This window comes from Malaya genurostris, chromosome 1 (assembly GCF_030247185.1).
Source record: "Malaya genurostris strain Urasoe2022 chromosome 1, Malgen_1.1, whole genome shotgun sequence".
Taxonomy (NCBI): Eukaryota; Metazoa; Arthropoda; class Insecta; order Diptera; family Culicidae; genus Malaya; species Malaya genurostris.
Genome location: NC_080570.1, coordinates 3,656,122 through 3,679,706, shown reverse-complemented (window position 1 = coordinate 3,679,706; position 23,585 = coordinate 3,656,122). Strand labels below are relative to the sequence as shown.

The window sequence follows — 23,585 nt, the reverse complement described above, 5'->3', positions numbered from 1 at the left end:
TTGTTTCAGAAATTTTGTTCTAGCTGGGAAACTAGCGATATAATGCAGAACGGCTTTCAGTGAAATGATTTTCGGTGAAACGGCTTTCGGTGAAATGGCTTTTGATGAAACGGCTCTCAACGAAATGACCCGTTCCACAGCCAAACGATGCCCAGAATCTCGAGAAAGGATGAATTCAATCGATTAGTGAACAGATAAGAAAATTGTTTTATTATATTATTTGAAAGTGCTTTTGTTTTCCTAAGCAATCTTTCTTCAAACTTTTCTTCGAATCATTTCGATGTAAGGCCGAACGAATATTTTTGTTCACCGAAATCCCCACCCGAGGCTTGAACCCTTTCCGACACAACGCGTTCGGTCAGCTGATGGACATGCGCACTTTGGCTTACAAATTCATCCCCAACAAATCGCCACCGGTCTCGGCTGTTTATTTTGTTGGCATCGTCCTCCTGCCCCTGCCTGGTGTAGAATGAATTCAACGACTGTCGTATTAGCAAATCAAAACAAGAAACAACTGCCAGTGAGAACAAAGCCGTCAAATCAGCTGTTAGTAGGAATCCGCTTGGCGATTCGAACTTGGCATTGACGCAGTTTCCTCCGACTTTGAATTTTACGAAGATTTTACCTTTTCTTCTAGAGTTGATTCGATGTCAAAAAAACCACGTTCCACGTTCGGTGAAAAGTGATATTCAAGCGAAATCTGAAGTTGCCGCACGAAACGAGCTTGCGAAAGTGGGCTGTAAAAAAAAACCTGATCCAAAACAAAAAGGGATCAAACCAAAAGTACGTGACAAAAAGAAATAGAAATGGAAGTCGCAGAATTTTCCCCGCCGCTCGGTATTAATGATATGCCATTTGAGGTTAGTGACCGGACCGTGATGAGTTTGTTTCACTTTCCTAGATTTTGTTTTTTATTGCAGATACTTTGCGACGTGTTTGACTATTTACCACTGATGGACATTAAAACTGCGGCGCTGGTTTGTCGCCGATGGAATCAGATTATTTTCTCCGAGTTGTACATCAAACGGTTCAAGATGGTGGTCAGCCTGAATGAGTCACTCCTGCGACTGAAGCAAATGGTTCAGATTCTGGAGAAATCCGATCGTGACTATTACAGCATTATACTGAAGGTCAATTTGGGCAGCCCTTTGACCGAGGCACGACTCAAGATTGTCAAATATGTCGTCCGATTGATTTCCGAGTACGCCGAATCACTGTACTTCAATATGGCAGATCTTCGGCTTGAATCTTGCGTTTCCGAACGGTTGCTTCGAAGCCGGAAACTGCAACTCATCGACACCCGTGCGAAATATATTCCCCTGGGAATGGGTCTCAAGGAATCTATGCTCGGTGCGATCTGTGAGTATGCAACCGATCTGACCGATCTGGTGATCTCCGACATGAACATCAACAATCCGAAGGCGTTGGAAAAACTATCGCTTCTAGGGCAGCTCAAGTTGCTTCTGATCAGTGATTATTATCCGTACACGAAACCAACGGCACCTCCGATCAACGTTCCCAGTTTGGAGAACCTTACCTTGATCAACGTAACGGACGAGTCTAATTTCTACTTCAAGGTGGACAGCCTGAAGCGATTGTTTATTCACACTACCGGTACGGATGCGACACGATCGATGCAATTCATCGCAAACAACATCACCAACGTCAGTAGGCTGGGTGTGCATTTCAGTGCCCGAACCATTGTGGCTCAACAAATTTTCGAACACTTGGACAAATTCCCCAATCTGAGCACATTCGAACTGGGAGGCGTTGCCATTCCGGCCGACGCTCTGCAGGAACTCAATCCAAGCAACCGGTTGCAGAAGTTGATTTTGGTCGGCTGTCAACTGGTGAGCTGGGGGGTGGTGTCATAGTTTTTTTTTTCACTCGGGGTCTGATTTATCTTTGATTCACAGGAAACTCTCTTCTTAACCGATCTGAACCAAAAGCTGCATTGTCTGCGACAGTTGGTTTTCGATTCGTGTTTGCTGTTTCATCGGTTGCAAGGTTTCCAACGGGTTCAGTATGACGATTTGGAACCAGTGCGAAGATCCTGGCCCCATCTGCAGGTTTTGTTGGATTACAATTAGGCTTGATAAACGTGTTGAAGTGTTTCGTTCTAAGCAAATAAAGATTAAAAAAAAACTTTCGCTGATTTTTCTTTTTTCGTTGGAACGAGTACTGAAATTCGTCTCGCACTGCCTAGTTCACACGTGAATGAGCTAATAATGCGTCAATTGAACGCAACAATGATCGTATCCAACCGAGAAAAGACGATGCCGGGCGTCGGGAGAAAGAAAGACACGTTAATGCGTGAGAACAGCTGGAACAATACCCATTCGCACTTTCGCCACTTCTTGATCCAGCACTCAATTGTTCACCACGCAGAGGGCGCTCAGGGCCTTCAGACCAGGTTTGGGGGAGGGGGCGAAGGCCGCGAAGGAACACACAAGTGTTCATAATTATTACAACTTATGACTATTGTTACAACTTTTCTCGCAGAAAATTTCTTTTTCCTTGTATGTTTTTCGTTGTGTTTGCTTGCCCTGACGCCCATACAACCGAACGAGGCTGCATCAATGAGACTTTTTGAACCTTTCGGTTTCGATAACTGGAATGGGAAACTGTTCGCTTAGGTCGCACCCAATTAGAGCTGAAACGCACCGAGCCGGGGCAGGAATTTTCATCAACCAACAACAACACCACGATCGCAGTAGGCCCAGTAAAAATCATCGTCGTCGTCGTCACCGTCGTCGTGAATGCATGCGCCTACTGTTTTAATTTTTTAGGGACTAATGGGTTAATGAATTGCGTCGCACCTTCAATACAACGCTTAGTTTGAGCTTGGTTTCAATCTGTCGCAACTGCGGAGGCGAGATGGAATGATAGCGCCAGGAAAACCCTCAGACACAATGGCGCACACTTTCACTCAACAGAGCGCGAGTTTTTTTTCTCACACAGTTGCCTTTTTTGCTGTCAGTGTCGCTCTGTGTCACACCTGCCGTTAGCTGGGCTGGGTGTCGGCCCGAAACGAGATGATTGTGATGTTTTAGTACGAAGAGAAGGATACGTTTGGCAACATCTCAAGCTGATTGATTATTAATTAGAGTGAAGCTTGCTTCATTGTCCACTCATTTTGAGTTTTTAATTGAAATGCAGCTGGTTCATTTGAATAAAAAGCTTGTATTATAATGAGCCTAAATTAGGTTGATTGAAATTGTTTTTGGAATTTTACACAGTCGGTCATATCGTCAAAAAAATTTTTCATCATTGCATAACTTTCACAGATATCAAAATTTAAACATTTTGAAAGTTTGTTTTCGATTATTGAATTGAATATGTTCAAGTCCGTTTATATGACATGGGTTTCACTTCATGAGCTTGAATTTAGAATTTTAAATTCTAGAGGTTTTAACCTCACTTCACTTACTTAACGAATTTGACTTACTTGACTTACTTAACTTAACTTAAATTACCTACTTTACTTACTTTACTTACTTTACTTACTTTACTTACTTTACTTACTTTACTTACTTTACTTACTTTACTTACTTTACTTACTTTACTTACTTTACTTACTTTACTTACTTTACTTACTTTACTTACTTTACTTACTTTACTTACTTTACTTACTTTACTTACTTTACTTACTTTACTTACTTTACTTACTTTACTTACTTTACTTACTTTACTTACTTTACTTACTTTACTTACTTTACTTACTTTACTTACTTTACTTACTTTACTTACTTTACTTACTTTACTTACTTTACTTACTTTACTTACTTTACTTACTTTACTTACTTTACTTACTTTACTTACTTTACTTACTTTACTTACTTTACTTACTTTACTTACTTTACTTACTTTACTTACTTTACTTACTTTACTTACTTTACTTACTTTACTTACTTTACTTACTTTACTTACTTTACTTACTTTACTTACTTTACTTACTTTACTTACTTTACTTACTTTACTTACTTTACTTACTTTACTTACTTTACTTACTTTACTTACTTTACTTACTTTACTTACTTTACTTACTTTACTTACTTTACTTACTTTAATGTTGCACATCCCCTTCGAAACATGACCAAACGAGTTGTAAATTTCCAGAATACTCGATCTTGAGCCGCCAGGTGCTCAAGATCGAGTATTCTGGAAATTTACAATTCGTGGCGTGGCGAGAGGCTGCGCGTCCATCACTCTCGATTGCGCACACCCGTAGTCGACGACCTCTTCCAGGTTCTCGCGGAGCATCACGTAGACAATTCTCTCTTCCGGCGTTCGTGCTACATGTCCAGCCCACTGTAGTATTTTATAAGCCTGCAAATGCTCGCAAGTTTGTTTACCTTATGATAAAAAAAGAACCGGAATTTTCATTTCAAAATTCCCGCGCTTGTCCAATCGGTAAACTTTTATTCTCTCAACGTTGGCAACACTTTTATACACATTGTGTCAAATTTTGACGCATATCGTACGATTAGTTTTTGTTTGGCGTCTATACAAAGAAGTTGTAAAAATTTCGTGTGGCGATTTTTATAATGGATGAAAATTTAGAACAACGTGCGTGCATCAAATTTTGTGTTGCAAATGGATTTAAGTGTTCCGAAACGTTGAAAATGTTAGAAAAGGCCTTTGGAGAATCGAATCTTAGGAAAAAACACAGGCATACGAGTGGTATAAACACTTCAAAGGTGGTCGTACTAGCTTGGATCACGATGAGATCCCTGGCCGCCCAACAACAGCTGTTACTGAAGAAAACATTGAATCGGCGAAGCAAATCGTGTTGCAAAATCGTTCTGTACCGATTAGAGAGATTGCTGTGTTCTTGGGCATCTCTTATGGATCTGCCGAGCACATTTTAACTGATGTTTTGGGTTTGAAACGCGTCGCTTCTCGGCTGGTGCCAAAAAAGCTGAATTTCACGATAATGCGCCGGCTCACACAGCGTTGGTTGTGTCACAGTTTTTGGCCAAAAACTCAACCAATATCATCAACCAAGCACCGTACTCTCCAGATATGGCCCCGTGCGACTTTTTCCGCTTCCCCAGACTCAAATTGCCATTGCGGGAAACGCGTTTTGAGACCATAGAGACCATAAAAAAGAATTCGCTGCGTGAACTAAAGGCCATACCTTCGGCGGCCTATAAAACTTGTATGGAAAATTGGATCAAGCGTTGGCATGCATGTATTGCCGCAGGAGGAGAGTACTTTGAAGGCGATAATAAAGAAATTTATTAAAAATTGAAATTTTGCGTTTTTTAATACAGTTTCGGTTCTTTTTCGATCATAAGGTACTTGATACTGTCTTGGTAGAGTTTATCATCATCCCTATTCTCGCAGCTACTTTCTTAAAGGGGAACGAAAGCCTCTTCCACAGCTCTGCGATCCTCACCAATAATATCAAAGTCGTCCGCAAAACCAAGGAGCATGTGAGGCTTATTGATTATGGTTCTGTTTCTCTGCACGCCGTACCAGCTATCTAAAAACGTGATTTCGATCCATCCATGTCGCCGCATAAATCAAAGGCACGACCGATGACCGCGAGTATCTCCGGTGTCTAGGCCGCCGACTATTGCGGAAAGTCAACCTTTTTCGGTGAAATGATCCGTTTGACGAAATTACCCTGACTCGTTTATTGTCCAAAGAATGATAATCGTTTCTGCATCTGAACCGTTCAGTAAAACAATATTACTGATGAATTGGCAAGACTGGTAAGTTTGACAATTAAATGAATTTTTTTTTGCAAATCGTTTTTGGTAAACGGCATTCCACTCCGCTAAATCCCGACTGGATGACACAGTTATTGATTTCTATTTCTTCTTCAGATACTTCATTTGTTCGTTTACACTTGGTACAAAATATTCTACCTAGCTTAATAGAATCTAAGAACAACATCATCAACAACAACAACAACCGGTTGGTCGGTTGTCTGATTGTTCAATCAAGGTGATTAGCAGTTTCGCTATACCCGAAACGAACGAACGAACGGCTATTATACGGTGCCAAAAAAATGAGATAATTCAATTGCGGCATCTTCCTTCCTCACTTTCCTTTTGGGTAGCGCTCGGTAAAACCGATTAGGGTTTCAATTTCACAGTGAGATTAGGTCAGTGGTGCTACCGATCGGAAATGAAAATTTATTTTCCGCTTTTGTTGATCACTTCGTTGATCAGTCGTTGAGTAAATAGGGATCATTATGAATGAGATATTTCGTAGCATAGAATGCAGTACCGTTCCAAAAGCTGCTACGCATTTGTTGCAGTCTCGTTTTATTACATATGAAAAGTCGAACGTGTGAAAAATTCCTTTCACTATTAAATCGAACGGGAAACTCCAAATTCCCCGATGATGCCAAGAGCATTAACGTACATGGCAAATAAAAGTGAACTCAGTAGGCTTCCTTGGCTCGGTACGATCCAAACTTAACCCTGTCTACACTCACGCTTGAAACGGATAACAGCAGAGCTTATAGCTATTGGTTTCATTAGAAAAACCAAACTCATCGACATGGCAGCAGCAGCGCCATCGGAAGAAACTGTTTCCTGGATTCCCCCATCACATGCACAGAACCATTTAATGAGTTTGCACTTCGCAACTATTTTCCACCACAAAGCAGAAAAGTTTAATGAGCAAAACATTTTACCGAAAACCAACCCACCGGCCCACAACGGAATCCCGCGTGTTCTCGCACCGCTCCGAGCGTCAGTTAAATCGCGCCTCCACGAGAGGAATCGTGTTCACACCTGCACGGAACCACCTCCTCCTCCTCCTACCGTCCGTCGCTGCTACTGCGGTTCTGATTCCGGAGCTGACCGAGAAAATTAAGCGGAAAAAAGTGTTACGATTTATTTGTAATTGCTGATCGCTTCAAGTTTTTCCGATCCCCCGGACACACTGTGCGCAACACCGATAATCTTCTGATGCAACTCCACCGTGGCACCGGCGCGGTAACGGGCGTAATTTCGCCACTAGTTGCGTAATTTCGGCCAAGGCCTGCTGTTTTTGTTTTTGAGTTTTCCCCCCCGCCGCCGGTTGGTCGGTCGATCGGTCTTTCGGTTGGTTCTTCCAGCTGGCCGAAAGCCGTAAAATATGTCACACTTCGGTAAACTGGAGAATTTTTCTAACGCTAAAGCCAATTACCGGAGCCAGTTTCTGGTTCTTATTTCTGTTCATCATTCGAATCACGGTGCGTCGAAAAAACAAACGTTCATTTCCAGCCTTCTTCTGCGGGAAGATGAAAATTACTGCCCACGGCCTGCTTTGATTGCGCGAGTTGTTTACATACGTTTAACTGATTACTTTCGATAACTGAAGAGTTGTTGAACTTAATTTCGCTTGTTCGGAAAGGGAATTATGTTTTTGTTTGTTCGTATTTTTTTTGTTTGTTTCTTACCTACCGTGATGTGGGAATCTGGATGAGAAAAGCGAAAGTTTTTTTTACTCAGCCGCTCACCTGAAGGGCTCGGAACGGAGAATTTATTCAACTTTGCTTTATGTCTGGTCTGGTTGCAACTTTGAGCTACAAACAATGGTGCTTTGGGAGCGTCGTAATGCAGCAGCGTTGGGTTGGCTCCAAGATGGTCGTGAGTTTTTAACTATTTCGTTAGTTTTACGGCGGTGTCATTCCCAATGGAATATTTGTTTTTTTTTTGTTTGGTTTATTGCCTTAATTTTAGTTAACGAAGTTTCACGGTTCTTTTACCAAAAACGGGTATAAAGTCATTGGTATTAGTTATAATATTAAATAATCCGAATGACTAACGCACTTTACATTTCAAATGCATGAAATTACTTTTTATGAAACCCAAAGAATATTGTCAAAATAAGAAAAAAGTTTTTCAACGAAACGACTTTCGACAAAATGGAAAAATCCTCTACCGATGAAATGTTTTCCGATTACAAGATTTTCTAGAAAATGCCATTCGAGTAAACGTTTTTGTTAAGAAGTGTTTTCCGATGAAATGTTCTTTCGACGACACGACCTTCGAAGAAACGGTTTTCGACCATATGACAAAATGTTCTTTCGTTGAAATTTCTTCCGATGACAACGTTTTCGAGAAAATGGCGACTTTCGACCAAATCCTCTTTCAATGAAAAGTTTTCAGATGATAAGGTTTTCGATAAAATGCTTTGAGAGGAAATGCCTTTCAAGAAAATGTTTTTTTTTGTTGAGGAAATGTGTTTCGACGAAACGACTCTCGATTATATGAAAATATCTTATTTCGATGAAAATCCATCCGATTACAAGGTTTTAAAGAAAATGTATTTCGAGAGAATGCTTTTCGAGAAAATGATTTCTGATGGAATATTTTTCGATGAAATATTTTTCGACGAAACGACTTTCGACAAATAGATAAATACTCTTTCGATAAAATGTCTTCCGATGACAAGGTTTTCGAAAAAAATGTCTGAAGAGGAAATGCCGTTCCAGAGAATTCCTTTCGAAAAAAAGCTTTCTTTGAGTAAATGGCTTTCGACGAAACGGCTTAGACCAAATGAAAAAATCTCCTTTCGATGACAAGGTTTCCTAGGAAATACTTTAAGAGAAAATGCCTTAATTCAAATTAGCTATTGAGAAAATGCTTTTTGATGTAATGTTCATAGATGAAATGTTTTTCGACGAAACGACTTTCGACAAAATGAATAAATTCTCTACCGATGAAATGTCTTCCGAAGACAAGGTTGTCGAGAAAATGCCTTAAGAGGAAATGTTATTCCAGAGAATTCCATTCGAGAAAATGCATTTTCTTTGAGGAAATGTTTTTCGACGAAACGACTTTCGACTATATGAAAATATCTTCTTTCGATGAAATTTCATCCGATTACAAGGTTTTTATGAAAATGTCTTTCGAGAGAATGCTTTTCGAGAAAATAATTTTTGATAAAATATTATTCGATGAAATGTTTTTCGACGAAACGATGTTTTCCGATAAAATGTTCTTTCAACGAAACGACCTTCGAAGAAACGGCTTTCGACCATATAACAAAATGTTCTTTCGTTAAAATGCTTTGAGAGGAAATGCCATTCAAGAGAATGCCTTTCAAGAAAATGTTTTTTTCTGTTGAGGAAATGTGTTCCGACGAAACGACTTTCGATTATATGAAAATATCTTCTTTCGATGAAATTTCATCCGATTACAATGTTTTTATGAAATGCTTTTCGAGAAAATAATTTTTGATGAAATACTTTTGAGGAAATATTTTTCGATGAAATAGTTTTCGACGAAACGACTTTCGACAAATAGATAAATACTCTTTCGATGAAATGTCTTTCGATGACAAGGTTTTCGAAAAAAATGTCTGAAGAGGAAATGCCGTTCCAGAGAATTCCTTTCGAAAGGAAGCTTTCTTTAAGTCAATGGCTTTCGACGAAACGGCTTAGACCAAATGAAAAAATCTCCTTTCGATGACATGGTTTCCTAGAAAATGCTTTAAGAGAAATTGCCTTAATTGAAATTGGTTATTGAGAAAATGCTTTTTGAGGTAATGTTCATAAATGAAATGTTTTTTGACGAAACGACTTTCGACAAAATGAATAAACCTCTTTCGATGAAATGTCTTGTCTTCTGATGACAAGGTTTTCGAAAAATGCCTTAAGAGGAAATGCCATTCCACAGAATACCTTTCTAGATAAAGTTTCCTTAGGGGAAATGTTTTTCGACGAAACGACTTTTGAACAAATGAAAACCTTTTTTCGATGAAATTTCTACTGATGACAAGGTTTTCGAGAAAATGTCTTAGGAGGAATTGTCATTCAAGAGAATTTCTTTCGAGAAAAAGTTTTCTTTGAGGAAATGTTTTTCAATGAAACGACTTTCGACCAAATGAAAAAATCTTCTTTCGATGACAAGGTTTTAGACAAAATGTCCTAATAGAAAATACCATTTGAGAAAATGTTTTTCGAGGTAATGTTTTTAGATAAAATGTTTTTCGACGAAACGACTTTCGACAAAATGAATAAATTCTCTACCGAAGAAATGTCTTCCGATGACAAGGTTTTTTAGAAAATGCTTATTTGAGGAATTGTTTTTCGACGTAACGGCTTTCGACCAAGTGAAAAAATCTTCTTTCGATGAAATTTCTTCAGATGAATCTTGTTCAAGAAAACATCTTTCGATAAAACACCTTTCGAAAAAAAGATTTTTAATGAAATTTTTTCGATGAAATGTTTTTTTGACGAAATGACTTTTTTTGGGGAAATTTTTTTCGACGAAACGGCTTTCGACCAAAAAAAAAAATTTTCTTTCGATGAAATGTTTTCCGATAACAAGGTTTTCGAGAAAATGCCATTCCTCCTTTCGAGAAAATGCTTTTTTTTGAGAAAATGTTTTTTGACGAAACGGCTTTCGACCAAATAAACAATTCTTCTTTCGATAAAATTTCTTCCGATGACAAGGTTTTCGAGAAAATGCTTTAAGAGAAAATGCCTCAATAGAAAATAACTTTTGAGAAAATGCTTTTTGAGGTAATGTTTAGAGATGAAATGTTTTTCGACGAAACGACATTCGGCAAAATGAATAAATTCTCCACCGAAGAAATATCGTCTGATGACAAGGATTTTTAAAAAATGTCATTCCTGTAAACGTTTATTTGAAGAAGTGTTTTCCGATGAAATGGTTTTCGGCAAAATGAATAAATCCTCTTTCGATGAAATGTCCTCCGATGACAAGGTTTTCAAGAAAATATTTTTTTGAGGAAATGTTTTTCGACGAAACGGCTTGTCATGAAAGAAGATTTTTATCTTCTTTTGATGACAAGGCTTTCAATAAAATACCCTCAAAAGAAATACAATTCCAGATGTTTATTAGAGGAAATGTATTTCGATGAAACGACTTTCGACCAAACGGAAGAAAATCCTCTTTCGATGGCATTTTTTCCGATGACAAGATTATTGAAAAAATGCCTTAATAGAAAATGCCTTAATAGAAAATGCCTTATGAAAAAATGTTTTTTTTTTGATTAAATGTTTTTCGACGAAACAATGAACGAACAAATCCTCTTTCGATTAAATGTCACATGGTTTTCCAGGAAATGGCTGAAGAATAAATGCTTTTCGAGAGAATGGTTTTTCGAGGAAATGTATTTTCGTTGAAACGACTTATGATAATTACATCATTTTTTTTTTGATAAAATAAGTAGTGTTAGCTAATAGATAATAGATAGCTAATTCAGCGATAGATTCGCGATAATTTTTTCAGGGAAATGGCTGTGGAATGATTGAAAAAATGTATTTCGGTGAAATGACTTTCGATTAAATGATTTACATCGGCTGAATGACCTTTGGTGAAATGATTCGGCAAAATTTCTGATTTAGCGAAAAGTATTTCAGGGAAAGAACTAAAGAAATGCCTTTCGACGAAACGTTTCTGGGCGAACTATCTATCAATGAAATGGCTTCAGGGAAATACCTTTGGATGAAACGACTTGCGGTAGAAACACAAATCTGCCTCGATTAATGATTTTCAGTTAACCATTCAATGGAACGACTTTCGGTAAAATAGCTGAATCTACAGAAAGGCATTCTGTAAAATTGCATCCAATGAAAAAAAAGTTATATGAAATGGCTCATTCGGCGATATGACCCATTTGTATAAAGACCTTTTGACGAGGAATTTTCCAGCGGACTCAAAAACCATGATCTATTAGTAAATTATTAGTATTGATTGGACCGTGGCATCAACCAAATGTCTTAGTTGGAAGTACTGCATTAGGTCAAATGTATTTCTGTGAAACAACTTTCGTTGGAATGATTAAATCTGTGGAATGTCAAAAGCAACTTTGCTGTTCGTCTGATCTGACATCAATGCCCACACAGCCTACTATTGGTTGATCACATCAACAATCACGGTTTGCTCGGTGCCAGCTTTCCAGCTGATTGTGGATTAATTCTCACTTTACTAGACAAACAGTATCCAACTTCTGTTTTCTATTTATTTGTCATCGCTATCATAGAGAAGCGGAAAGAACGACTCGCTCAAACATTTGGAAAGGTTCCACGAAGATTGATGTAGATTAATGACGGTGATATTTGCGGAGGCGAACGGCATTGTTTGTTTTGAGATCAATAGTGATAGAAATTTTTAGCAAAAATAAAAACACCGAAAATCGGTGGAGGCTCTAAATCACAGTAGGCGAATCGGAAACCCTCCGACATCAGACAAGATTGAATTTACCCGGCGGCGGCGCGTTACTGATTGAGACTAATCTGTATGCGGTAATTTTTCCGCTCCAGTCAACAACCGGCGGAAACTATGTGACTCTGAAAATTCCGAAAAGTGCGACTCTGCGAATTGGCAGAAAAAAAAACATTCAAACAAGCTCAAACACTGCTTTACTTTGCGATATCTCTTGTCGGTTGCAGTGGAATTTTTCCTTTCATTTTTTTTTGTTTTTCGCAGGAAACCTAAAACTTGACCCCACGTGACTCTGCCGGGGCAGGGAAACGCCCCCTACGGCATAATTTTGTAGGTGACTAGGGTTCGTAAACACGTTTTTGAGCTCATATTTACAGTTGTGGAAAAGAAACAAACAAACAAACAAACCGTGACCGAGTTGATGTTCAAGTGCATTGTGCAACACTGCTTTATTTTATTATGCTTTCGCTGCCAATCGATCAATCGAACAATCGCGTGCCTTCATCTGAGTCAAGCGCCTAATGAGTGTTCGCATTTGTAAGAGGATCGATCAACACTCGGCGAAAGAAGGCGAAGATAAACGGCGAACGACGAGTGGCAGAGTAAAAAAACATAATCAAATAACACCACTAGCCGGCGGCGGCGGCGGCTGCTTGATTATGTTCCAGCGAAGCAGATCGAAGTGTGCTGTGAGAAAGAGAGAGAGAGAGAGTGAGAAAACGTTGACGTTTCGCAGGTCACTCTTGCTTCTTGCTTGAATCTAGGATAGAGTAAACAAAGCACACACTGATCGAACCACCGATGAAGTGCCCTGAAGATTGATTGAATCTGGTGGCACTGTTAATGAGTGGGTATCTTTCAATGGTGATTTGGCATAGCAAAAAATGTAACTACTTATTAATCGAGTAAGGTGTTATTCTATCTGCGTATTTCAATTAATAGCCAAACTCTGGTTGGTCAACCCAAGTTTCTTTTTTTGGTATCTCACCAATCAGAGTGCTTTACATCACCGTGAGCTCATCCCTTCATAATCTCATCGATACTTTCGCTGATGATCGTTAGGCCGCGGTGCGATCCATCCGCACTAATTGGAAGCAATTTAATCAGCTTTTAATCAGTGTTTCTTCGAATTATGAAACCACCTGTGGATTGTGTAATCATTCAAAGTGCTACCGCTAGTTGTCGAGTCAAGTCGAGTTGAAACAATGAGCTAGCATTGTTAGGCGATGCGGTACTTCACATCACTAATAAACTATGTTTACTCTAGAAATGGCAGCTAACAAGAATTATTTTTCGCTTTATGTATTTCTTGCTTTGGATTGATTTTGTAGACAAATTAATCGGCCATAATTTTCCGACAATCTACGATTTTCTTGTTAAATGACGAAGCACAACAAATTAAATATCAATCAGTTTTTTTTCTAGATTGACAGCCAACCTACTACAATCCTAGCAGTTCCACGAACAATGGTGCTGTTTTGTACCTATGTCATTTTATTTGTATACGAACCATGACGGTTTATATAATTCTTCTGTTTGCCTTTTAATAATTTTTTTAATATTCGATGGAAGAGTACTCGATTTAAAGAAATTCAATCAATAGTCCTCAGAATAGATATTTTAATGGCTTCTACTAAAATACTACTTGAATCTTCCAACCTGGTTAATACCTTGTTAGCCCTTTTCTAATTTTTATAGAACTATATAAATCATAGTAGGCGTGCGCATCGACCGGGAAAACCTCTCACCCATGTCCAAGTTTTGTCCAACCGAAATTTGTGACTGCTTTAGGATGAGTTTTTGGACAAATTAGGATTTTTCAAGTGCGATATTTCGATAATAAGTGTAAGATTTAGAAGCTGGAGTAATGAAGAGATGATTACAGAAAATTAAATTCGAGTCTCGATATTCTTTCTTCAATATTCGAAATTCAATACTCGATTCTCGTTACTGGAGAATCGATACCCGAAAATCTAATTTCACGACGTGATACTCAATACAGGTTAATTGATACACAATATTTAAGAGTCAGTGGTCGAGATTCGACACTCGAGAGTAGGTAATAAAAACTCGAGAATCGATACTCAATACTCAATACTCGATACTCGAGAGTTAACACACGTGATTTGATACTCAATATTTGATAGTCAATACTAGAAAGCTGGTACACGAAAGTCGATATTCGTGTATCGACTCCCGAGTATCGACTTTCGTGTACCAGTCGATACTCGAAAGTCGATACTCGAGAGTCGATACTCGAAAGTCGATAATCAAAAGTCGATACTCGGGAGTCAATACTCGGGAGTCGATACTCGAGAGTCTATACTCGAGAGTCGATACTCGAGAGTCGATACTCGAAAGTCGATACTCGAGAGTCGACACTCGAGAGTCGATATACGAAAGACGATAGTCGAGAGTTGATACTTGAGAGTCGATATTCGATAGTCGATACTCGAGAGTCGATACTCGAGAGTCGACACGCGAGAGTCGATATACGAAAGTCGATACTCAAGAGTTGATACTCGAGAGTTGATACTTTAGAGTCGATATTCGAGAGTCGATAATCGAAAGCCGATACTCGGGAGTCGATCTTCGAGAATCGATACTCGAGAAACGATACTCGAGAGTCGATACTCGAGAATCGATACTCGAGAGTCGACACTCGAGAGTCGATATACGAAAATCGATACTCGAGAGTTGATACTCAAGAGTTGATACTTGAGAGTCGATATTCGAGAGTCGATAATCGAAAGCCGATACTCGGGAGTCGATCTTCGAGAATCGATACTCGAGAAACGATACTCGAGAGTCGATACTCGAGAAACGATACTCGAGAGTCGATACTCGAGAATCGATACTCGAAAGTCGATACTCGAGAGTCGACACTCGAGAGTCGATATACGAAAGTCGATAATCGAGAGTTGATACTTGAGAGTCGATATTCGAGAGTCGATACTCGAGAGTCGATACTCGAGAGTCGACACGCGAGAGTCGATATACGAAAGTCGATACTCAAGAGTTGATACTCGAGAGTTGATACTTTAGAGTCGATATTCGAGAGTCGATAATCGAAAGCCGATACTCGATCTTCGAGAATCGATACTCGAGAAACGATACTCGAGAGTCGATACTCGAGAATCGATACTCGATAGTCGACACTCGAGAGTCGATATACGAAAATCGATACTCGAGAGTTGATACTCAAGAGTTGATACTTGAGAGTCGATATTCGAGAGTCGATATGCGAGAGTCGATACTCAAGAGTCGATACTAGAAAGCTGGTACACGAAAGTCGATACTCGGGAGTCGATCTTCGAGAATCGATACTCGAGAATCGATACTCGAGAGTCGATACTCGAGAATCGATACTCGAGAGTCGACATACGAAAGTCGATACTCGAGAGTTGATACTCGAGAGTTGATACTTGAGAGTCGATATTTGACAGTCGATATTCGAGAGTCGATACTCGAGAGTCGATACTCGTGATTTGATACTCAATAGTTGATAGTCGATACTCGAGAGTTGGTACACGAGAGTCGAAACTCGTATGTCGATACTCAAGAGTAGATACTCAAAAGTCGAAACTCGAGAGTCGATATTCGAAATTCGGTTATCAATACTGGAGAAATATTCAGAAAATCTTTAAAAAACTTTAAAATCTTGAAAATCCTGGAAGTCTTGGATATCTTAGAATTATAGATATCTTGAAAATCTTTGCATTTTGAGATTTTGGAGAACTGGAAGTGTTGAGAATTTGGAAAATCTTCAGAATCGCGAGAATCTCAAGAATCCTGAGAATCTAAAAAATCTCGAAAATCTCGAGACTCCTGAGAATCTAATGAATCTTGAAAATTTTGAGAAACTCAGAGCGACCTGGGATATCTTGTGAATCTTGAAAGTCTTGAGAATTTTGAGAATCATAAAAATCTTAAGAATCTATTCAAATTTGAGTATCTTGAGATCTTTGAAGATCTTCAAAGTTAAAAGCTAGAAAATGCAAGACCCCTGAAATTTTGAAAATTTCAAAAATTTCTGGAGTATCTTAGAAATCTTGAAAATCGTGAAAATCTTGAGGCGACTTGGATATCTTGAGAATTTTTAAAATCGAGAGAATCGTGAAAATTTTGAGAATCTTGAGAACCTTGCGAATCTTGGGAATCTTGAGACTCTTAAGAAATTCGAGAATCTTGGACATCTTGAGAATCTTGAGCAACTTGATAATATTGAGAATCTTGAAGAAGTCTTAAATATCTTTACAATCTTGAAAGTCACAAGAATTTTGAGAACCGTGAGAACCGTGTTGAAAATCTTGATAGTCTGTTCAATCTAAAGATAATTGCGAACATTTAAGATCCAAAAATTTTTGCTAATATGAAAAATATAAAAATTGATACTATAGAAAATTTTGAAAATTTCTTGAGGATCATGAGGATCATAGAATCTAGAAAATCTTGAGAATATTGAGAATCTTGAGAAATCTATGATATCTTGAGAATCTTGAAAGTCCTGAGAATTTTGATAAACTCGAGAATCTTGAGAACCTGGAGAATTTTGAGAGTATTGAGATTCTTGAGAATCTTGGAAATGTTGAGAATCTTGGAAATGTTGAGAATCTGGAAAATCTTGAGAATCTCGAGAATCATGAGGTTCTTAAGAGTCTTGAGAATCTTCAGAATCTTTAAAATTTTGAATCATGAGAATTTTGAGAATCTTGAGAAACTTGAAAATCTAAAATATCTTGAAAATCTTGGGAGTCTTGAGAATTTGATTAATTTGAGAATCTTGAGAAACTCGCGAATCTAGGGAATCTTGAGGTGGTCATAAATATCCTGAGAAATCATGAGGATTTTGAGAATCTTGAGGAACTTGAGAATCATGAAAGTATTGAAAATTTGAGAACCGTGGGAATCTCGATAATCTTGAGAGTCCTGAGAATCTGGTAAATCTCGAGATACCTGGGAACTTTTAAGATCTTTAAAATTTTACTTATCTAGAAAATATGATATAGAGAATTTTTTGAAAATTTAGAAAAGTTCTTGAGGATTCTGAGAATCATAGGAACCTGGAAAATCTTGGGAATATTGAGAATCTCGAGAATCATGAGGTTCTTAAGAGCCTTGAGAATCTTGAGAATCTTAAGAATCTTGAAAAACTTGAGAATCTAAAATATCTTGAAAATCTTGAGAATTTTGATGAATTTGAGAAACTCGCGAATCTTGGGAATCTTGAGGCGGTCTTGAATATCATGAGAAATCATGTCGATTTTGAGAATTTTGAGGAGCTTGACAATGTTGAAAGTGTTGAAAATTTGGGAACCGTCAGAATCTTGAAAATCTTGAGAGTCCTGAAAATCTGGTCAATCTCGAGATACCTGGGATCTTCGAAGATCTTCAACATTTTACTTATCTAGAAAAGATAAAGTCGAAATTTTTTGAGAATTATAGAAACCTAGAAAATCTTGGGAATATTGAGAATCTTGAGGAATCTTAAGGGTCATGAGAAGCTTGAGGAGACCTTAGATATCTTGAGAATCCTAAAAGTCTTGGGAATTTTGAGAATCTTGTCAATCTCGAGAATCTTGAAAATTTGGAAGATTTTAGAAATCTAGAAAATAAAATCTCCTAAAATTTGAGAATCTTGACTATTTCGGGAATCTCTAGAATCTTGAAAATCTTGAGGTGGTCTTGGCTATCTTAAGAATCTTGAGAAATTTGAGAATCTGGAGGAATATTGGTAATGTTGAAGGGGTAATGGCTTTCTTGAGACGTCTTGATAATTTCTAGAATCTTGAAAATCTTGGGTATCTTAAGAATTTGGCGAATCATGAAAGTCTGAAGCACTTTGACAATTTTAACAATCTGGAAAATCTTGATAACCTGGAGGAGCCTTGGGAATCTCGAGATCTTGGGAATCTGGAGGGTCTTGGAAGTTTTGAAATTCTTTAGCATTTTGAGAATAATCCGAGAATATTGAGAATTTTGATAATGTTTAGAACTATGGAATTTTGGTAATCTTGAAGCGGCTATGGCTTGCTTGAGACGTCTTAGTAATTTCTAGAATCTTGAAAATCTCGGATATTTGAGAACCTTAAGAAAAGTGAAGATCTGTATAGCCCATAGAATCTGCACAGTCTTGAACAATTTGAGAATCTTGATTAGTTTTGTAAAACTTGAGTATTTTTTCAATCTCGAAAACCTTAAGGAGCTTCTAATCTAAAAATCTAGAAAATATAAAAAGTTCTAAATTCTTAGATTCTTGAAGATTCGGAAAATCCTAAATATCTTGGAAGTTTTGGAAGTCTCAAGAGTCATATAAATCTTGAAAGTCTTTTAAAAATTGAAAGCTCTGAAAAGTCCTGGAAGTCTTGAAAGTTTAGAAAGTCTTGATTGTTTTGAGAATCGTTAAAATCATAAAAGTATTGATCATTTCAAAAACCGGCAAAGTTAAAAATTTTTAAAAGTCTTGAAAATCTTGAAATACTTGAAAGGCTTGAGTGTCTTAAAAGTCATGAAATTCTGGAGAATCTCGAGAATCCTCAAAATCTTGAAAATAATGAAGATATTGACATTCGAACCAAGAATCGGAATTCTTTCTAATTTGGATTTTGTCACATTCAAAGTATTCAAATAGGCAGAACATTAGAGGTGGTCGGGTAAGCATTTTTACAAACCCGAATCCGACCCGTACCCGATCGAAAATAAAACACTTTTGCTCGTACCCTACTCGAAACCCGAACCCGACCCGACCCGTACCCGATAAAAAAAATCGTTAGCCGTACCCGACCGAAGAAGTCTCGAAACCCGAAAAAACCCAACACTCGATCAAATTTTTTAACCCGAACCCGACAAACATGTCTTGCTCTGTACCCGAACCGGACCAAATCCCGACTATCTTTACAGAACATTTTATTCACACTTGCAGAACGTTGCGGGCTCGACTCCAGTCTCTGAGCTCACGTTTTCGCAAGTTTTCATTTCTGCTATATCATTTATCAATGATTTCCTAGTCTGTTTTTTTCGTTGAGTACTTAAAATCAATAGAATATGATTTATTTAAGATTGTGGTTAGTAATTTTCTTACTTTCCCACAAGCATTTGGTTCGCGAAGCGCATCTTTGTCCAATTTTTCGTAATTATTGTTGTTATAACAACAAGCTTCGACGATCCAAAAATCTAGTGTTGCAAGGTAGCATGGGATAAGAAACACCAATAACGCACCATTGTCGTGTCTTCGTGACCAGAGCACTACTGAACAGGAATTTAGTATCATCGTGGAACCTCGAATCGAGGTAGATTTGTGGAAAAATTAGCATCTTTTAGAGTAGGAGAAACACACATTCGAATAATAGAATAGTAGAAAGTTCCCTTCTAAGACTTGATAAATTCCTAAATACAGAGCGTTAAAACACGTACGCCATTTCGGATTCCAGGAAATACATTCCCTTTCGACAAAAAAGAGCCACTTCATATTGCGATGTATATTCATATAATATTAATGCTCGATAGATTTCACAATAAGGCTGAGTACACTGAAATTTTATATCTATGGCATTTCTTTTGTGAAATTCAACCTTCTGTTTCAACAGACTTCGCAGCCGATTTATAGCGTACAGAATAATGACTACTGACGCTAAGAATCTTCCCAAGTCAAGGCTTGTAAAACCAGCGCCATATGCATTGAACCGTCAACCCGGTCAACCCCTAATAGAACTGCATGAACACCAAATCGTTAGCTATGTTTAGTTGAACTTAGCTTACGTTCTTTAACTCAAAAGGCTTTTTTTCATTGGCATTTGTTTTCATATTTATCAGTGTGGACTAATCAAATTCCACTGAGAAATGAAGTTTCACTGTGAAAGTCAAACCAATTTACAAGAGATTTGTTCGATTCTCAGCCAGCAGTTCATGAGCTAACAAAGAAACATACCATAAAATCTATGTTCAATATTTAAAGAGCAGCCTTAGCCAGTAATAAATTCTCATTTTCCCATCACATCTCACTGACCCATTTGAGTTTCGCTTTCGTGGGTTGGGTGTGTGTCGGTTGGGAGCGGGTAAAGGCGGCAGGTAAAAGTGCAAACTGCCTTCCTGCTGGCCTGGATCTTGAGGGTGGAAAAATTATCGTATCAACGTAACCTTTCATTTTCCGGCTCTTTCAAGCAAGCAAGCCATGATATTCGCCATCGCCTACTGCCTTCGATTGCCGACGCTTTCGTGCACAAAGAAAGCAAACGACAAAAGACGTGGGGACTGACAGGGCCGTGGGCTAGCTGACTGATTCGTGCCGTCGGGATGGATGACGACGACGTTTTTGCATACGGCATACGGCAGTGTGATGCCGGAAAAGCACTGCAATTACCGACGGACGGACGACTGCCACCATCACCAGCCGACAGTTTCTCAGTCAGGTGCAGATTTCAGCAAAAATCATGAATTCTGTCACCTTCGGGGTTGACGGTGACGGTGATGTGCCAGAGAGCAATGGAAACGTGTGAAACTGGGTTTAATCGCCAGCAGAAGATCCTTTTCCGGGGGTGAATTAACGAGAACAAATACGAGTCATTATTTTTTTCTATCCTGTACTGAAATCAGTAGGCATGGATTTTTATCTGGCGCGAACGCAAGATTGGGCAATTTGGTTGGTGTCAAAATATGACACTTTAACAAATGTTCACTGGAAATTGTATAAATGGTTTCAAAACAGACAAGTCTAAAGCAATTATCTTTCATTCCGGACCGAGACACTTTTGGTCAATATTTCACCCAACAAAACCGTTACACATGTTGGAAACCACATTTTTTATCCTCCTAGTCATGTAAAAATAAATCACGGTTTGTTATCCGACCTGCTGCAGCAAAGCGCTGACTTATGGGCCAGTTAAACCAAAACAACAACAAAAAACTACATCACAGACAAATTTTTGGATTCCGACTGTAAACCCTCCTCGTCGTCGTCGTCGTCGTCACATCATACATCATCCGATAATCATCTCCATCATAAGCAACACCGGCACTCACACGACTGCGGCCACCGGGTGGTCACCGTAGCAACGTGAAAAAAAAACAACAGCATTTTTGTTTTGGTCGTCAACCCCGCCTGCTACTGATATGTGCTTTGTTGGAACCACGTTTATTCAAAGTGGTGAAGGGTGGTTAACATTCTGTGACCACCACCGGCACCTCATCACCGTCCGCACAGTCATTTGTCCAGTCAGGTTTTTATTGCAATTCAAGTCATTTATAACATGTTCTGCGACGCGTTTACCCGAGCTTTAGGTCACTGGAGTTACTGGAGCCGGTACGAACCGGTTGCCCCTAACGGATTCATGTCTGTTGGTGGTGACACCCGAAAAATTGCTGTGTTTATTCGGCTTGACGGTGCGGTGCGGGTTGGCGCTGCATCAACAGCCAACGAACCGAGAGAAAGCGATCTTATCAACATGCCTACTGCGAACGCTAAAGATCACTTGTTTTCTTTGAACGAGGCAGCACCGAAAGGCAAAGTAGGCGGTTTTGAACACAAACTACTTGGTTGGTGTGTTTTTCCGCGCAGTTTGTTTTCCTTTTTCTTTCTCTCTCTCTCTCTCTCTGTCTCTCCCACATTCAATGGGTTCCACCGTTTCACTTTTGCCTCGGACTCTATCTTCTATCTACCGCTGGGAAGTGCAAGTTACATCAGATTTAAGCAGATTGGGGTTTCTTTTTATGAACCCGGTAGGCTCGGCGGTGATTTGTCTCGAAAGTAATTTACTATTCACACGAGTTTCTATCGCGAGAAGGCAGCCAAACACAATGGTCTTCCACAAACATATTGGAAATAATCACATCGATTACATCTGGCAGAACTCCATAAATCACAATCGATAACACTAATTAAACTCGCCTCCAATCGTACAATGGCTTTCTGCATCATAAATCGAGCCTATCCAGTAAAACCGCCAGCCGAATCCGCTAGTATAGTCTACCTGGACCCTAGTAAAAGCCACCAAACATACAACTCTCACACACACACAAACAAATGTTCATAACTGAAAATTAATTACAATTTAGCAAACCCCGGAACCCCTTCAAAGCTCATCCATCATATTTTCACACCTCTTGGCAGTGCACCTCGTTTGGTTGGTTGGTTGGTTGTTGGCCAGGTCGACCGCGTTTCAGTTTTGGCCTAGTCCACCCAGCCGGACGGTCGGACGGACGGACGGACGGACGGAATCTGTGCCAGCATTGCGATTGCACCAAACACTTGTCGGTGGAACATTTTAGGCATTTCTGGGTCACATTTCGGTGCAAGCATTCCTATTAAGAGCAATTTGGATTTGCAGTTAATAACACCTCTTTCAGCCCCCCGAGAGGGAATGCAATGGTGCTTGCCTAGTTTTGGTTTGACATTACCAACAATCAGTCGATTCGTTCCCAGTTTAGCGGTAGAGGAAAATTGATAAATTTGTGAAATCGAGATGATGTTTGTCAGCAGTTGAAAGTAAAGAGTTTGTAAAATAATACAATTGGCACTAACAAGGTAGTATCATAAACCCTTTGTTATTGATATGATATAGCAAAGATATACACTGAAATCATTTTTAAGCGAGTTTACGTATCGCATAAAAAACCGCATAACTCTGAAACTTCGCATAAAAAACCGCAGAAAGGAAGTCGCATAACTCTGAAAATTCGCATAAAAGAAGACGGCATAAAAAGGGACCTTAGTGTACTGATAATAACTTATGTTTTTCTTCTTCTTCTTTTATCGAAGTCGCACCTTTTCGTGCTATATATTTAGCCACATACATTTGAGACTTTGGGAGGTCTTAGGTCTTTTTCAAGTGGGAGATAAGTACCGCGTAAAAAAACCGCGCAAAAAAACATGTAACTTCGGAAATCCGCATAACTTCGGAAATCAGCGCAAAAAAAAACCGCCAAACAAACGAATTCAATTTTTTTGATGCCAAATATCTTAGAAATGCATTGAACGTCCAGATGTGATGTAACCTGAAAATTTTTTTTTTAATCGACTTTGGGACTTTTGAATTTGTGACCGTGTTACTATGGAAAAAACCCGCAAAATGAAAACAAATTCTGATGTCAAAGTTCAAATTTTTTTTCAAATCGATTATGGGACTTGAAGAAGTAGAGACTGCGTAACTTCGGAAATCGTTGTAAAATCTGAAACATTTTTTTGAAAAAAAAAATGAAAATTTGTCAGTTGACATTAAAAAAATTCGGGATAACACCAGATCTCGACGTTTCGTGCATTCCTAAGACAAAACAAGAAAACCGCGTAACTTCGGAAATCCGTCTAAAAAAACTGCATAAAAAACTGCGTATGAAAAAACCTCAGTGTAGCAAGATTAAAACCAAAATAAAAATGACCAATAGCAAAAAACCGAGAAAAAAAACAACCAAGATCAAGAGCAAGATCAAAATTAAGATCAAAATCAAAAT

At 38.6% G+C, this 23,585-nt stretch overlaps 2 protein-coding genes across 4 annotated transcripts in view; both read left to right on the top strand.

Moving 5' to 3' along the window:
• LOC131430060 (cadherin-89D) overlaps nt 1-23,585 on the top strand; it is a 56,295-nt gene that overhangs the window by 6,460 nt on the left and 26,250 nt on the right. The gene's annotated exons all lie outside the window — the stretch shown is intronic.
• LOC131430071 (uncharacterized) lies at nt 297-2,127 on the top strand. 2 transcript variants are annotated; one of them, XM_058594728.1, is made up of 4 exons: nt 297-546; nt 638-860; nt 921-1,850; nt 1,917-2,127. In XM_058594728.1, the coding sequence occupies exons 2-4, from the start codon at nt 807-809 to the stop codon at nt 2,088-2,090; spliced, it is 1,158 nt and encodes a 385-aa protein (XP_058450711.1). In that variant the 5' UTR covers nt 297-546; nt 638-806; the 3' UTR covers nt 2,091-2,127. The 2 variants fall into 2 exon arrangements, with proteins under 2 accessions (XP_058450711.1, XP_058450703.1); XM_058594720.1 differs by having other exon boundaries at nt 297-860.